Source organism: Salvelinus sp. IW2-2015, linkage group LG33 (assembly GCF_002910315.2).
Source record: "Salvelinus sp. IW2-2015 linkage group LG33, ASM291031v2, whole genome shotgun sequence".
Taxonomy (NCBI): Eukaryota; Metazoa; Chordata; class Actinopteri; order Salmoniformes; family Salmonidae; genus Salvelinus; species Salvelinus sp. IW2-2015.
In genome coordinates this window covers 22,414,782-22,432,596 of record NC_036872.1, presented here as the reverse complement: position 1 = coordinate 22,432,596, position 17,815 = coordinate 22,414,782, and the positions used below count along the sequence as shown (strand labels likewise).

Below are 17,815 nucleotides of genomic sequence, written 5' to 3'. Positions count from 1 at the left end.
GATGTGGGGTCAGTTGATCTGTCTCTAGATGTGGGGTCAGTTGATCTGTCTCTAGATGTGGGGTCAGTTGATCTGTCTCTAGATGTGGGGTCAGTACGGATCATTGAAGGGGAAATGGGGGTGTTCTGCGTCCCTCCACACTCTCTTTCCGTCCCTCTGTGAAGAGAACACACAGTTCCATTCTGTAACACCGGAAAACCCCATGTCTCAACTGAAACTCAGCTAAATTTGGCTGCATCTCAGTAGTCTCATATGGTATCCACATCTACTCTCCTTCACCTGTCTAGTTGTGACCCGGGGAGGAGGCCGTATAAGACTATTGACATGCACCCTGAGGTCTCATCTGAGACAATTGGAACTTACCTCCACAGCTGGGACGATGTACCTCTCGTTTCTGCTGAATGACTCCATCTGCTTCATGTCTTCATCCGACAGAGAGAAGTCAAACACCTGTCAATCAGACACAAACGCCCAATCTAGAAAACAATCACAGTAGCTGCACAGAATTGTAACCTGTAGTTTACTAGACTCAGCCGGCCCTGGATCTCGTAAAAAGTCGCATTTTGGGGAAGAGGTTCGTAGTTTCCAAACTGGTCAAAAATCATGCAGGTCAATGTGTATTCATTCCACTAGATGGCGCTATCCTCACCTGTAGGTTCTGCTGGATCCTGGAGGGGGTGACACTTTTGGGGATGCAGACTACCCCTCTCTGTACCTGCCACCTGGAGACACAGACAGACACTCACCTGAGAATTGCTCATTACACTGTGGCTAGTTACACGGAGATGTTTGTGTGTTACAGTGTACTGTGTTACCTGAGTATGACCTGAGCAGGGGTCATGCTGTGGCGGAGGGCGATAGCCCCCAGTCCAGGGTCCTGCAGCAGGCAGGGTTCATCAGGCGAGGCCCAGGGCCTGTCACCACTACCCAGGGGGCTGTAGGCCGTCACACATACACCTACCGACCTGGAACATACGCAAACTATTACACACACACACACACACCTACAACCGTGGAATACACACACAGTTACACAAACCTACAGACATACACAGGGGCACACACACCACTACACAATCTACCTTACACACACACACAAACCTACCTGCAGTGACTCAGCAGCTTGGCCTGGGACAGGTATGGGTGACACTCCACCTACAAAGACACAGTTACACCAACACACATAGTCAGAGAATATTACACAGACATACTGTACACACACAGTCCCATACCTGGTTGACTACAGGCTTGTGTTTGGCGATGCTGATGACATCGTCTGTCTGTCTGGCGTTGAAGTTGGACAGACCGATGGCTCGGACCAGCCCCTTATCAACCAGGCTCTCCATGGCAACCCATGTTTCCTGGTAGTGTATGTCATCGTAACACACACTCCCATCGGCCCGCTTGGGCATCAGCTCTGTCCCACGCCTGGAGAATACACAGGCAGCTCAGAGGACCATAACATGTCTGGGACGGGTTTCTAGTACAAATGTGTAGTCATATTGAGGTGCGAGTAGGGGTGTGTGTGTTGCTCACTGGAAGGCCATGGGCCAATGCATGAGGTAGAGGTCCAGGTAGTTCAGTCCCAGGTGTATTAGACTCTTCCTACAGGCGGTCTCTACATCGTCAGGGTGATGCTGGGTGTTCCACAGCTTAGAGGTCAGAAATACATCCTCACGACGCAGGGCCTGGGGGGCAAAACAGGGGATCAACACACATGCACAGCTTTCCAGAAGGGTTTTCCTAGTGCTCTGATCAAAAAGTGTGTGGCTCACCTTTCCTGGTCCCAGCCTCAGAGCCAGTGCCTCCCCGACCTCCTGCTCATTACTGTACGCAGCAGCACAATCAATGTGTCTGTAGCCACAGTCTAGAGCCGTCAGCACAGCCTGCTTCACCTACAGTGACACAGATAGTCAACACACACGTTAAGGTTTAGGTTATCTGTGTGGATGTTCGTTTTTTGAATGAGAATTAATAGCATTTTGACCTGTCCAGGGGCACTCTTCCAGGTCCCCAGCCCCACCAGGGGAATCTTATGCCCTGACGACAGGGTCACGCAAGAACTCATGGTTCAGTCCAGAGGTTCTGAAAGGCAGGCAAACTGGCAGACAGACAAGCACACAGAAACACACATCATGAATGGACGAATTAAATGTTATATGAGGTAGTAACATGGTGTCCAGCTCTGGAGGCTAAACCATCACTATAGATCTCTGAGTATGACCCAGTTGACCTGGTGTCAGTTGCAAATCACCATGACTAAGTCTTAATGCTGTGTTACTGATTATCACTCATGTTTGAATTCATTAACTCAGCACAGGGGACTCAGATGTGTGACATATAATGAGAAAGATAATATACCTAAAATATTCATACAACAGTTAAAACAGGCAAATCCTCTCTTTTCTCTCAGTCTCTCTCTTTCAAACTCTTTCTGAACCTTTCATAACGTAACTCTATAAGAACCTAGTTTCTATACCTAAATAGCTGATCCAACTATATGACAGTCACAGGCTGGCTTTATGGGAACACATTACTGATTAACATCATAGCATTATAATCCTCTATGTCACGTGATACAGTATTGTATTAAAGTATAGTACAATGCCTAAAATAGGTTGAGTGGTCTGAGGTCATGCTGATCAAATCAGAATCCCCCCCATCTGCTACTTCTTTCAGCTTCAGCTTTACAGTTTAAATGTAGTTTGTTCCAGTAGATTAGGAGTCTGTAACCGTGTCCACCATTGCCTGAACCACAATGTGAGCAAATAGTGATGTAAGATAGAACTGAGAAGAGATACACAATAGTACATATCAGTCACACTAACACCCTGGTGCCTTTCCCCCTGTGGAAAGAGAGAAGGTTCTCTAATGTGAGAAGTTATGTCCGTGTGTATCATGCTAGAGTAAGAATGTGAGGAGTGATAGTTCTTACCAATCAGACTTCTGTGAGTGTCAGAGTGTGTGTGATGCTCAGTAGTCAGGCTGGTTTTAAACAGACAGAGGTCAAAGTCTGGATGGATCTGTTTATCTGTAACCCAAACGGTTGGGAAACTTCTAAAACTAACTATAGTCATCTACAGAGCACCAACAGTCAATGAACAGCCCACATGTAAATAACCCATTTTCAGTCTCAGAATAACACACTCATGGTCTCATGAATTAGAACATTGACACTCAACATCATGTGTCAAAACAAGAAAAGAGCCAACCTTAAAGGTCCAGTGCAGTCTGTCTTATATATATTTCCACTCTGAAGTTGGAATAATACTGTGAAATTGAGCCATTTCATAATTTTCACTTTTAGTGTGAGAGCCATTTGAAAAGACCACTTGAAATCTCAGCCTGTTTTTGTGGGATGGAGTTTTGGCCTTCCATGGTGACATCACCATGCAGTAAATTAGTTATTAGTTCACGTGCTAGTAGGAACTCTGAAATTTCCGACTTGCTAACTGGTTGTAGTTATTATACACGTCGCGTTCAACCAATTAGCAAGTCGGACATTTTCAAGTTTCGACTAGCGCTTGAACACGGCAATAATGGACCAATAAGAAAGAGTTCCAAACCTCTGCCAATAACAGTTAATTTTCAGTTTTCCCTCCCCACTCAAACCACTCCCAGACAGTGCTCACAAAATTTGACCTTTAAATGTCTGTTTTGTTATGCAACCTGGGATGGGTTTGGCCTAGTAAATGTGACAGTGTGGTCAGATACAGGATTGTAGACATTGAATAATGCCCACCATTTTGAATACAAATATTCATGACAGGTCACACATTCATGACAGCTCGTGCACGCAACTCCTTTCCATTGTAATTTACAGGTATTTAATGCTATATGAGACCATTGAAGGCCAGGATGATTAGGTGGCCATAGTGGTATGGTGACCAGGTTGGGAAGGACACTAGGGTTTAGACTTCTACTCAATTCGAGTGCCATGGGACGTTTAGTGACCACTAGAAAACAGAGTTAGTTCAGTGAACAAGCTTGTGTTAGGACTAGCCCTGTAGACCTGAGGGCTCACGTTAGCTCCCAGAGCAAATACATAGGCTTTTTAGCTCAGTGGGCTAACACAGTCCTAAAGCATGCAGATGGCCTGGGTTTGATACCTGGTCCCACATAGTAAGTTGAACCTCTGACATCTCATCTAAAATAATGACAAACTGGTTTGACAACTTTGTTATGGTGAACCTAGTGTGGAACAGTTTTCAATATCATCAAACTACAGTAATTTTGTGAGATTTTATTTTCAAACTTGTCGTCATACATTACATGCTACTATTCATAAAAAAAWTTGCAATTTTTTTCTTTCTTATAGCTGGTAAACATAGGGTTGTGATAATAAACTGAGGCCACTCACCCCCCCCCAAAGTCAACCAATCATCTTTAACTTTTCACCTCTATCCACTGCCCCGCTTTCCCGTAGCAGGCAGTAAAAGAAACGCCTGAGCGTGGTCTGTAGAAACCGGAAGCTTCCAGTTTGAGGAAGGATCAAACCAGGTAGCTACACGCTTTCGCCACCAGAGAGGAATCATACAACAAAAACACATGAAAGAAAGATGAGTCCTAAAAAGTCAATCAGGTTTGAATGTTTGTACAGGTGTGATCACATAAGAGCTGGGCACCATCCGTCAGTCCATCTATCCATACAGGTCGTCATCGTTATCCTCGTTAAACACTGGCCCCCCGCCAGTTCCCCCGGTACCCTGGCTTGGACCACTGCCCCCTGCAGCACTGGATGGGAACCTGTGAGAGAAAGACAATAGTCACCATTATAAACCAGGTAGTTAGGGTCCTGGATGCTGATTGGCTGAAACAGCATTAAAGCCGTATGTATATATGGCCAATATACCACAGCTAAGGGCTGTATCCAGGAACTTCGCGCCTAAGAACAGCCCTTAGCCGTGGCATATTTTAGCAATAAGGCCAGAGAGGGTGTGGTAGATGGCCAATACACCACGGCTAAGGGCTGTTCTGTTATACGGTCTGACATACCATGGCTGTCAGCCAATCAGCACTCAGGGCTTGAACCACCCAGTTTATAATTAAGCAATAAAGGCACGAGGGGGTGTGGTATATTGCCAATATACCACAAACCCCAGAGGTGCCTTATATTGCTATTATAAACTGGTTACCAATGTAATTAGAGCAGTAAAAACAAATGTTTTGTTGTACCCGTGGTATACGGTCTGATATATTGGCAATATACCACACCTCCTCTGGCCTTATTGCTTAAATATACCACAACCCCTCGGGCATTATTGCATAATTATAGCACATTAAACACTGTCACACACACACGTACCTGAAGCTGCCAAAGCCTCGGCTCTGCTGCAGTGTCTGGGCAAACATCTCGTATTTGCGGATGTCATTGTCGCTGACGGAGCGGCGGGCGAATCGCATGGCCTCCTCAAAGTGGTCCTTCCTGATCTCTGGCACAGGGTCATCCTCCTCCACCTCCTGGAGACGGGAATAGAGGGAGGGAGGAAGGTAATTGAAAAAGAATAGTAGACCGAGAGAGAGATGGCGTGAACGAGGTGTGCCGTGTGTGAACTGACCATAGCAGAAGGGTTGGTCTGCCTCTCCCTCTCTCGGCGAATCTCGTTCTCGATGCACTCTCTGATGGCCAGCTTACAGGCCCGCTGGCAGATTTCTGTAAGGTCAGCACCCGAGAACCCATTGGTCATCTTAGCCAGGAAGTCCAGATCAACATCCTATAGGATAGAGGGAGGAGACAGAGTGTAACCAATCAACGTCAGGGTAATATGACAGATCTATAGCACCTGAAACATATTACATATTGGTGTGAGTCACTAAATCTAGTTACATAACACAACTACCATCGGGCTCTTGCTACATTAGCATGATGACAGGTGTAGAAAGATGTAGTGTTTATGAGCGGTGTGTGTTTTACCTTGCTAATGGGGCTCTTGCGGAGGTTAGCCTTGAGAATGTTGATCCTGCTCTTCTCGTCAGGCAGAGGGATGTAAATAAGCTGGTCCAGACGGCCGGGTCGAAGGATGGCAGGATCAATGATATCAGGGCGATTGGTGGCGCCGATGATGAAGACGTTCTTTTTGCTGGACATGCCGTCCATCTCAGTCAGGATCTGGTTGATGACACGGTCGGCCGCTCCGCCACCGTCTCCCACGTTACCCCCACGGGCCTTCGCTATGGAGTCCAGCTCGTCAAAGAACAACACACACGGGGCTGCCTGGCGAGCCTGTACACACAGAAAAACACAGTAGATTACACCATATACTATTGAAAATGGTGTACCACAGGGTTCAATGCCAAGACCACTGTTTTTCTACATGTTTATTTATGACCTACCATAGCGCACGAATACAAATGTTAACTTTGGCGAGTCACTTCTATGTCATACCTTGTCAAAGATCTCCCTGACGTTAGCCTCAGACTCTCCGAACCACATGGTGAGAAGCTCAGGTCCTTTGATGGAGATGAAGTTGGCCTGGCACTCGTTGGCGATGGCCTTGGCCAGCAGGGTCTTACCGCAACCCGGGGGCCCGTAGAACAACACTCCCTTAGACGGGGTCATACCGAACTTCAGGAACTTATCAGGGTGCTCCACTGGGTACTATAGGGGAAAGATAGAGATAAGGTATGACAATGTGTGTAAGGTTCAACTTTGTGCACGGGTGTGATTGCAGGCCTGCATAGGACGAAGGCAGAGCAGCTAGCGAGATACTGCTCTGTGTTAACGGTCACGGGCAGCCTTGCTGTATGGAGAAGGTGCTTTTTTTTCATCCACAAGTGTCCATATATCCATGACTTATGAAATGTTTGAATCCTTCGACTACTGTGATTTGTGGATTCAAATAAAGCATTTTAAATGTGTTTGTGTGTGCGCGCGCATCGTACCTGCACCAGTTCCTGCAACTCCCTCTTGACATCTTCCAGTCCTCCAATGTCCCCCCAGGTAATGTTAGGAACCTCTACCACCGTCTCCCTTAGAGCTGATGGGTTACTCTGGCTCAGAGCCCACTGAAATACAAAACACACGTTTAATATCATATACAGTTGAAGTCAGAAGTTTACATACACTTAGGTTGGAGTCATTAAACTCATTTTTCAACCACTCCACACATTTCTTGTTAACAAACTATTGTTTCGGCAAGTCGGTTAGGACATCTACTTTGTGCATGACACAAGTAATTTTTCCAACAATTATTTACAGACAGATTATTTCACTATCACAATTACCAGTGGGTCAGAAGTTTACATACACTAAGTTGACTGTGCCTTTAAAAAGCTTGGAAAATTCCAGAAAATTCCATCATGGCTTTAGAAGCTTCTGATAGGCTAATTGACATCATTTGAGTCAATTGGAAGTGTACCTGTGGATGTATTTCAAGGCCTACCTTCAAACAGTGCCTCTTTGCTTGACATCATGGGAAAATCCAAAGAAATCAGCCAAGACCTCAGAAAAATGTTTGTATATCTCCACAAGTCCGGTTCATATTTGGGGGCAATTTCCAAATGCCTGAAGGTACCACGTTCAACAGTATAAGCAATAGTACGCAAGTATAAACACCACGGGACCACATAGCCGTCATACCGCTCAGGAAGGAGACGCGTTCTGTCTCCTAGAGATGAACGTACTTTGGTGCGGAAAGTGCAAATCAATCCCAGAACGGCAGCAAAGGACCTTGTGAAGATGCTGGAGGAAACAGGTACAAATATCTATATCCACAGTAAAGCAAGGAAGAAGCCACTGCTCCAAAACCGCCATAAAAAAGCCAGACTACGGTTTGCAACTGCACATGGGACAAAAGACGTACTTTTTGGAGAAATGTCCTCTGGTCTGATGAAACAAAAATAGAACTGTTTGGCCATAATGCCATTGTTATGTTTGGAGGAAAAAGGGGGAGGCTTGCAAGCCGAAGAACACCATCCCAACCGTGAAGCACGGGGGTGGCAGCATCATGTTGTGGGGTGCTTTGCTGCAGGAGGACTGGTGCACTTCACAAAATAGATGGCATCATGAGGAGGAAAATTATGTGGATATATTCAAGCAACATCTCAAGACATTAGTCAGGAAGTAAAGCTTGGTCGCAACTGGGTCTCCAAATGGACAATGACCCCAAGCATACTTCCAAAGTTGTGGCAAAATGGCTTAAGGACAACAAAGTCAAGGTATTGGAGTGGCCATCAAAAGCCCTGACCCAATCCTATAGAAAATATGTGGCAGAACTGAAAAAGTGTGTGCGAGCAAGGAGGCCTACAAACCTGACTCAGTTACAGCAGCTTTGTCAGGAGAAGGCCAAAATTCACCCAACTTATTGTGGGAAGCTTGTGGAAGGCTACCCGAAACATTGACCCAAGTTAAACAATTGAAAGGCAATGCTACCAAATACTAATTGAGTATATGTAAACTTCTGACCCACTGGGAATGTGATGAAAGAAATAAAAGCTGAAATAAATCTACTATTATTCTGACATTTCACATTCTTAAAATAAATGGTGATCCTAAACTGACCTAAGACAGGGAATTTTTACTAGGATTAAATGTCAGGAATTGTGAAAAGCTGAGTTTAAATGTATTTGGCTAAGGTGTATGTAAACTTCCGACCTCAACTGTATACATAACCAGGAGTTGTATAGTTATTATGTACTAGGTTGTGGTAGACTGTGTAGTCTACCCTAGGTAGTGACAGTCAACACTTGGTAGTGTGTTTCCTACCCTGAAGTCGTCCATGGTAACGGCCAGGGAGTTCATGACCTCCGCATCGATGGTCTCGTCCTCCAAGTCGATTAGGTCCATCTTCTTCCTGATGGCCTGGAGAGCAGCCTCAGAGCACAGGGCAGCCAGGTCAGCACCCACGTGACCGTGGGTCTCATTAGCCACCTACACGGAGATACAGGGGGAGTTAACACCCACGCCAGCCTCGGAACACAATGCTACCAGTTCAATGGGTGTGGGAAATGTGTGTCGGCCACCTAACAAGACACACACCCAGGATGTGGCACCCTATTCCTTCAATCAGGGATTGACAACTTTTTTTGCCACTTGTCCATTGGACAAGTAGGACAGATTTTTTATTTTGTGCAAAAGCTCAAGTCACTTGTCCCCAAATAAAATTATCCAACACCATTTTTACATCACTGTATGAAGCAAAGAACCACTTTTAAAAATAAAAAGCATTACGATTTTTTTTACCATAGATAATCTGACAAAAATGTAGGCTACTCAGGGTCAAGATTGACGTTGAAATTGGACGTTTATTTCCCGATGTCCGCCTTCAAAATCAGCCACAAGGGACAACAGTGAGCACTATTACCATCAATTAGACTTGGGTTTTACTAGGGTGTTGTGGATTGGGTTGGTGGATGGGAGTAATCTATGAATATTGTTCCAATGTTGGCCTCTCTTATCCAATTCTGATCGGAATAATTATTCGATATTGTGATGTGATTTTTTTTTACTTGTCCATTCGGACAACTTAAATCTATATTCTTCTTATCTGACAATTATTCTCCTTGTCCCAGCGCAGAACTAATTTTTTMGGGTATTTTACCCCCTTTTTCGTGATCTCCAACTGCGATCCAATTTGAGTCTTGTCTCATTGCTGCACACTCCGTAACGGGCTGAGGAGAGACGAAGGTCGAGTCATATGTCCTCCAAAACATGACCCGCCAAACCGCGTTTCTTAACACCTGCCCGCTTAACCCAGAAGCCAGCTGCACCAATGTATCGGAGTAAACACTGTTCAACTGACGACCCGCCAAACAGCTTGCAAGCGCCCGGCCCGCCACAAGGAGTCGCTACAGCGTGATGAGCCAAGTAAAGCCCCCACCGGCCCAACCTTCCCCTTAACGACACTGGGCCAATTGTGCGGCGCCCTATGGGACTCCCGGTCACGGCCGGTTGTGACACAACCTGGGATCGAACCCGGGTCTYTAGTGATGCAACAAGCACTACAATGCAGTACCTTAGAACGCTGCGGGAGGCCTCAGTGCAGCACTTTTGACCAGGGCGGTAGGGAATAGGATGCCATTTGGGACACAAGCCAAGAGTCAGCACACACCTGTTCAAGGTCAACATCGTCATTCAGTTTCATGTTCTTGGTGTGGATCTGCAGGATTTCCAGTCTGCCTGTAGCATCAGGGATTCCAATGTCCACCTCCCTGTCAAAACGCCCTGGAGGCACAAGCACGTTGGAGCATTAAAGCAACAAATATAACTGCACAATAAAAACATCAAAACACCCTGTAACCAACCGGTAAAAAGTGTATATACGTACCAAATCTCCTAAGTGCAGCGTCTATGCTGTTGGGTCTGTTGGTGGCTGCCATGACAATGACATGAGCCCTCTGCTTCAGCCCGTCCATCAGGGTCAGCAGCTGAGACACGATACGCCTCTCCACTTCTCCATGGGTCTACAAACACACACACACACATGTCAACAACAGCAGGATATGCCTCTCCATCTAATCATGGGTCTACAGAAAATGTCAGATCAGTTCATAGCTGCTGGACTTTGTTTTTATTGAAGTGATACAATGTCATAGTTGGGTGACCCTTTAGAAGGATTTTTCCGGTTCCTTTGTATTCCATTTTTATTCTCCTGGTCTGCACATCAACCGATGGACACCGTTAATACCCATTCTCTCTCCCCCACACCTTCTCTCTCTTTGGAGCGATAGCATCCAGCTCATCAATGAAGATGATGGCAGGAGAGTTCTTCTCAGCCTCTTCGAAGGCCTTCCTCAAGTTGCTCTCACTCTCTCCAGCCAGCTTACTCATGATCTCAGGACCTACGGACAGGCACACAGACAGAAGGGCCATACAGAGCAAATCAAAACAGCAAGAGTACAATGACATATCATGAACACTGAACCTCTGCCAGGGAAAGGGTAAGGTTTAGAATCTCACCGTTGATGAGGAAGAAGAAGGCTCCGGTCTCATTAGCGACAGCTCTGGCAATCAGGGTCTTTCCTGTACCGGGGGGTCCATACAGCAGGATACCACGGGGGGGCTGGAGGGGAGTACAGGTGCATGTCAGTCATTAGAACATTTCTAATAGTGAAAAATGCTTACTTCTTAAGCCAATTGAAATTGTTGACTTTCAAGTCTGGAAAGCATGTTTTTAAACTCCTTACTGTTCAAGAAAGTGTGTAGACTAACAAGGCCTTGAAGATAGTGAACTGTGTGCGTTACCTTGACTCCTATAGCCTTGAATAGTGCAGGGTGTCTGAGTGGCAGCTCCACCATCTCCTTGATCTGAGCCAGCTGCTTCCTCACTCCTCCGATATCGTCATAGCCCACCTCATTCAGGGACTCCTCCTCATCCTACACACACAGAAAACACACACAGATATAAGTCTGAGGCTTGAGAATAGGTTTGCTTACTAGGGCTAAGTATTGGCAGGGACTTCAGGATACATAGGTCCCGATTCATTACATATTCCCACCCGAGCCTCTAGCTGTGGACCTGGAGAAAAGCAACGCTAATTGGCTAAAAGTACAACGCCTAGATTTACATAGGCTAAATTAAGAGTGCTCTGCCCACAAGCAATTGGTTGAGGTTGTGACSCACCTCTCTCCTGATAGGCTCTCCCTCACAGTGGATGACGGTATCGGGAGCAACGATGCAGTAAGGGTTGGGGTCAGTCTCCACCAACTTGAACTCCACCGCACGCATACCCCCCCGAACCAGGAAGATATCACCTACACACAATGACATATTACAGAATCAAATATAGAACAAACAATTGTTCACCGGTGCTGTTTTGAAACAAAACGATTGGTAACAGGTGTGTGTTAGGGATGGGCACAGTTAATCGACTATCCAGACATCCAAACAGACATTCGTATTTGAACACATTTTGGGATCATTTTTTAGGCCTGTTTTAACCATGAAAAAGCTGTTTAAATGAAATTGTCCATGTTACACACAAGATACACCATGACATGTGAAATGCTTAATTTAATAAAACAACAAACTTTAGAATGTAGTGTTTATGTACGGCGCATTGAGCACTGTCAAAGTCCCATGGCTTTGACAGTTCATTGTTAACAGCACTACTGTAAATGCAGCCTAGTTCTGAGCACACACAAAGTTAATGTTTTATTTTCAAACAAATTCTCTCTCGTGGGTTATGGGTTGCGCTTTACATGAGGGCATTTGACGATCATAGCTCATTTAGCCCTCTGGTCAGCCCTGACAGCGGTATGCCATTTTCCCCACTTCAAATAGCAGTTAGCCTACAGGCACACACCAACCAAGGGTCCCCACAAGACCTGACACAGATTAATGCAAAACACTAACCAGAAAACATTTTAAATATATATATAATCTGTTCTATTATGGCGAACATTAGACTTCACGTTCACTGTTAGCCTAGACTACTGTTAGCTAAAAACTACCGGAATAGCACCCTGAAAACAACTGTACACTGTCTGCTGCGGCATCATTCTGATTAGAGGTCGACCGATTATGATTTTTCAACACCGATATCGATTACTGGAGGACCGAAAAAAGCTGATACCGAATAAATCGGCCGACACATATATATATATACACACACACACATACATATATATATACACATACAGTGGGGAGAACAAGTATTTGATACACTGCCGATTTTGCAGGTTTCCTACTTACAAAGCATGTAGAGGTCTGTAATTTTTATCATAGGTACACTTCAACTGTGAGAGACGGAATCTAAAACAAAAATCCAGAAAATCACATTGTATGATTTTTAAGTAATTCATTTGCATTTTATTGCATYACATAAGTATTTGATACATCAGAAAAGCAGAACTTAATATTTGGTWCAGAAACCTTTGTTTGCAATTACAGAGATCATACGTTTCCTGTAGTTCTTGACCAGGTTTGCACACACTGCAGCAGGGATTTTGACCCACTCCTCCATACACACCTTATCCAGATCCTTCAGGTTTCGGGGCTGTCGCTGGGCAATACGGACTATCAGCTCCCTCCAAAGATTTTCTATTGGGTTCAGGTCTAYAGACTGGCTAGGCCACTCCAGGACCTTGAGATGCTTCTTACGGAGCGGAGCCACTCCTTAGTTGCACTGGCTGTGTGTTTCGGGTCGTTGTCATGCTGGAAGACCCAGCCACGACCCATCTTCAATGCTCTTACTGAGGGAAGGAGGTTGTTGGCCAAGATCTCGRGATACATGGCCCCATCCATCCTCCCCTCAATACGGTGCAGTCGTCCTGTCCCCTTTGCAGAAAAGCATCCCCAAAGAATTATGTTTCCACCTCCATGCTTCACGGTTGGGATGGTGTTCTTGGGGTTGTACTCATCCTTCTTCTTCCTTCAAACACGGCGAGTGGAGTTTAGACCAAAAAGCTTTATTTTTGTCTCATCAGACCACATGACCTTCTCCCATTCCTCAATGATCATCCAGATGGTCATTGGCAAACTTCAGACGGGCCTGGACATGCGCTGGCTTGAGCAGGGGGACCTTGCGTGCGCTGCAGGATTTTAATCCATGGGCAATACATAGTGTGTTACTAATGGATTTCTTTGAGACTGTGGTCCCAGCTCTCTTCAGGTCATTAACCAGGTCCTGCTGTGTAGTTCTGGGCTGATCCCTCACCTTCCTCATGATCGTTGATGCCCCACGAGATGAGATCTTGCATGGAGCCCCAGACCGAGGGTGATTGACRGTCATCTTGAACTTCTTCCATTTTCTAATAATTGCGCCAACAGTTGTTGCCTTCTCACCAAGCTGCTTGCCTATTGTCCTGTAGCCCATCCCAGCCTTGTGTATATAAATTTGCAATAATGACAATTACAACAATACTGAATGAACAATGCACTTATTTTAACTTAATACATAAATAAAATCTATTTAGTCTCAAATAAATAATGAAACATGCACAATTTGATTTAAATAATGCAAAAACACAGTGTTGGAGAAGAAAGTAAAAGTGCAATATGTGCCATGTAAAAAAGATAACGTTTAAATTCCTTGCTCAGAACATGAGAACATATGCAAGCTGGTGGTTCAATATTCTCAGTTCTTCAACATTCCCAGTTAAGAAGTTTAGGTTGTAGTTATTATAGGAATTATGATGCGTCGACTATTTCTCTCTATACCATTTGTATTTCATATACCTTTGACTATTGGATGTTCTCATAGGCACTTTAGTATTGCCAGSCTAATCTCAGGAGTTGATAGGCTTGAAGTCATAAACAGCGCTGTGAAGCAAGCATTGCTAAGAGCTGCTGGCAAACGCAGTTAAGTTTGAATGAACGCTTACGAACCTGCTGCCGCCTACCACTGCGTCAGACTGCTCTATCAAATCACAGACTTAATTATAATATAATAAACACAGAAATACGAGCCGTTGGTCATTAATATGGTCAAATCCGGAAACTATCATTTCGAAAACAAAACGTTTATTCCGTTCCGTATTTTATCCCTAAGTCTAAATATTGCAACCTTCAATGTTATGTCATAATTYTGTTAAATTCTGGCAAATTAATTACGGTCTTTGTTAGAAAGAAATGGTCCTCACACAGTTCGCAACGAGCCAGGTGGCCCAAACTGTTGCATATACCCCGACTCTGCGTGCAATGAAAGCAAGAGAAGTGACACAATTTCCATAGTTAATATTGCCTGCTAACATGAATTTCTTTTAACTAAATATGGAGGTTTAAAAAATATATACTTCTGTGTATTGATTTTAAGAAAGACATTGATGTTTATYGTTAGGTACATTCGTGCAATGATTGTGTTTTTTTCGCGAATGTGCTTTTGTTAAATCATCCCCCATTTGGCGAAGTAGGCTGTGATTCGATGAAAAATTAACAGGCACCGCATTGATTATATGCAACGCAGGACAAGCTAGTTAACCTAGTAATATCATCAACCATGTGTAGTTAACTATTGATTATTCTTTTTTATAAGAGAAGTTTAATGCTAGCTAGCAACTTACCTTGGCTCCTTGCTGCACTCGCGTAACAGGTGGTCAGCCTGCCACACAGTCTCCTCGTGGAATGCAATGTAATCGGCATCCAAAAATGCTGATTACCGATTGTTATGAAAACTTGAAATTGGCKCTAATTAAATCGGTCGACCTCTAATTCTGATTGGTCAAGAGAGTAGAGATTATTATATATAATTATGACTATACGACTATCCGGAAAAATATATTTTATGTGAATAGTGAAATCATTTCAAATGCTCATCCCTAGTGTGTGTACTGACCCTTGCGGATGGGCCTGTAGGCCTCTAGGAAGTAGGGTTTGAGGTAGACCTCAAATAGATTGSCAGTTATTCCCTCCACTGTATCATCAATAGGCAAAACGTGGATCCTCTTCCCATACTTCACATCAGGACACGGCTGGATACTGCAACAGGAAGAATAGAGAAACATCACTCATCTAAATTTGCTTTGGGCATATGTACAAAAACAAACTTGTTTGTTCCAGTGTGTGCGAATCTGTATGTGTACCTGATGACATCCCCCAGACGGACGCGGAGGTTGTTGCGGACCACACGGTTCATGCGGATCTTCTCATCAGAGCAGGTGTCGTCAGACAAAACAATACATACTGACTCCCTGCGCTTCTTACCCTTCATCAGCACTGTGTCTCCACGAAACAGCTGCAGCTCATCCATCTTTGCCTAAAAACAGAACATGAACACCATGAGTTTCACTAGATGTTCTAAACACTTTTAGTACAGCAGGATCAGATCGTTTACAGATCTTTGCCACAGCAGCAGCAGAGAATCAAAATAACACATGTTTGCTTAGCGCCAGAATAATTACATTCTGGGACTGTGAACAGAGGATGAGGATACAAATCCACCCAATCACCTGTGCATACCTGAGAGAGAGAGACCACACTGTTGTCTTCATTGATGGATTCATCGACAATCAATCTGTTAGGTCTGGTCTTCTGCTTCAAAATCGCAGTGGAAAGATCATCATTTTTGGATCTGGGTGAAACAAACAAAAGCGATAAGTTAAAACTGACTGTCTGATATTTCACAGTTACTACATACACATTCATTCTTGGGCTCCCGAGTGGCGCAGCGGTCTAAAGGCTCTGCATCTCAGTGCTAGAGGCGTCACTACAGTCACCCTGGTTCGAATCCAGGCTGTATCACAACCGTCCGTGACTGGGAGTCCCACAGGGCAGCGCACAGTTGGCCCAGCGTCGTCCTGGTTTGGTTTGGCCGGTGTTAATAAGATTTTTGTTCTTAACTGACTTGCCTAGTTAAATAACGGTTAAATAAAAATACAAAATCCTTGTCCTATTGGGAATATTGATTAACAACGTCATTATCTAGCTAACTAGATAGATAAGTATAGCTGTCTATAAATGCCAAGCTAGCAAGTTAACATCGCGCAATCACTTGACTTGGCCAACTTTCATATTGTACACTTTGTTTCATGATCAGATAAATAGCTATGCTAACGTTAAATAAATCCGAAATACTGTTCATTCATCGCCAGCTAATGTTGTTTAACTAGCTACTAGTAGCCAAGCAGCAGATGACACAGCAAAAGGACACACCTTTTGAGATCCCAAGTTGTCAAGTTACGGCTATGTATTAGCTACACCAGCTAAAACAGAGGTGTAGCTAGTTTGGTAACGTTATTGCATATGCTAGATTGCTAGCTAATATGTCATATTCCTAAATGACCTAAACCGTCATTACACTTTGAATGATACGTTTATTAGCTAGCTAACTAAACGGGTAACGTTAGGCTAACATGTTAACGTTAGTTTAGCTAAGCCAGTAAGTTAGTGACATGGCCGGCATTTTCATCAGCTTTGACAGTTAGCTAGCTACCCAACCACTTACGTTAGTTAACGTGAGGTAGCTAGCGAGTTGGCTAACTAACGTCAACACATTTACATGGTAATGTATTTAAAAAATGTGTCCTGCCTCTAATTCATCATCATGGGTCCTTGGATGAGTTTGTCAAGCAAGAGACTCACAGGCTAGTTAGTTAGCAACATATGTTAACATTGGTTAGCAAACTGTGCCGGTAGGCCCAGCTAGCTACGTTTTGTCAGGTTAAGTTGCCTAACGTTAGCTAGCTAGATACAAACGCCTGTCAGTCATGTACGATAGTTTTGGACATTCCATTGACTGGTCCCAATTACAGTGTACAACGTTACGAGCTAACGTTAGTTAATACTTGGTTGCCTAACTAGCTAGCTAAATCCATTCGTAGTAAGAGTCTTACATAAACCGTAATGTTAGTATGGCATGACATCCAATATGCTAACTAGCTAGCTGAGGTAAAATACCATAAGAGTCTAGTAGCAAAGCTAGCTAATTCGCTTGTAAAAATGACACGTTTGTATCTATTTATACTTACTCTCCTCCCGAGGCCATGGTGGTACTCCTCCTGAATTAGCTAGTGTGTATAAATAAAAAGTAGCTACTGTAGCTATTTGTTAAGCTTTGTCCACAAAGTAACTTCACAACGTTCTCTTGAGCTCTTCTTCTTTACATTTGTATTGGCGGATCGCAACCGTGTGGTGCATACACCACCACCTACAGTAGTGGAGTGTGAGGCCATTCAAGGCCTCTTCTTCGTCGATGCGGTTGGCATCCAATAAAATGTTGCATTACCACCACCAACTAGACTGGGTTATAACACCCTTATACTTTACTTGAAAAAAGTAAAATAAATAAACATTTACCCTATCCCTACACTCATTAAAAAAKCCACCACCCTACTCTACTATTTAAACCTATCTAGTCCTACCTCATGCAAACAGCCTGAAAGGACTGGACACCACCAATCAACACTCTCTTCTGACCTCAAATCTCGTACACCCAAATA

General features: G+C 44.2%; 2 protein-coding genes across 3 annotated transcripts; both read right to left on the bottom strand.

Moving 5' to 3' along the window:
* Nucleotides 1–9: 9 nt before the first annotated feature.
* akr1a1a (aldo-keto reductase family 1, member A1a (aldehyde reductase)) lies at nucleotides 10–3,015 on the bottom strand. Of its 2 annotated transcripts, none has more exons than XM_023978174.2 (10): nucleotides 2,936–3,015; nucleotides 1,988–2,101; nucleotides 1,776–1,895; nucleotides 1,537–1,688; nucleotides 1,233–1,428; nucleotides 1,106–1,155; nucleotides 816–965; nucleotides 650–722; nucleotides 364–450; nucleotides 10–156 (listed from the first exon to the last, which is right to left on the bottom strand). In XM_023978174.2, exons 2-10 carry the CDS (start codon nucleotides 2,066–2,068, stop codon nucleotides 91–93), a joined length of 975 nt encoding a protein of 324 aa, XP_023833942.1. In that variant the 5' UTR covers nucleotides 2,069–2,101; nucleotides 2,936–3,015; the 3' UTR covers nucleotides 10–90. The 2 variants fall into 2 exon arrangements, 1 of the variants encoding a protein (XP_023833942.1); XR_002876381.2 differs by having other exon boundaries at nucleotides 126–156; nucleotides 364–422.
* A 1,213-nt stretch (nucleotides 3,016–4,228) lies between these two features.
* Nucleotides 4,229–17,572, bottom strand: LOC111957377 (transitional endoplasmic reticulum ATPase). The gene is made up of 17 exons (XM_023978173.2): nucleotides 17,345–17,572; nucleotides 15,837–15,948; nucleotides 15,461–15,633; nucleotides 15,214–15,356; nucleotides 11,562–11,692; nucleotides 11,183–11,314; nucleotides 10,898–11,000; nucleotides 10,646–10,779; nucleotides 10,266–10,401; nucleotides 10,050–10,162; nucleotides 8,705–8,869; nucleotides 6,883–7,005; nucleotides 6,386–6,598; nucleotides 5,915–6,223; nucleotides 5,559–5,714; nucleotides 5,306–5,460; nucleotides 4,229–4,746 (listed from the first exon to the last, which is right to left on the bottom strand). Exons 1-17 carry the CDS (start codon nucleotides 17,359–17,361, stop codon nucleotides 4,641–4,643), a joined length of 2,421 nt encoding a protein of 806 aa, XP_023833941.1. The 5' UTR covers nucleotides 17,362–17,572; the 3' UTR covers nucleotides 4,229–4,640.
* Between the last annotated feature and the right edge of the window lie 243 nt (nucleotides 17,573–17,815).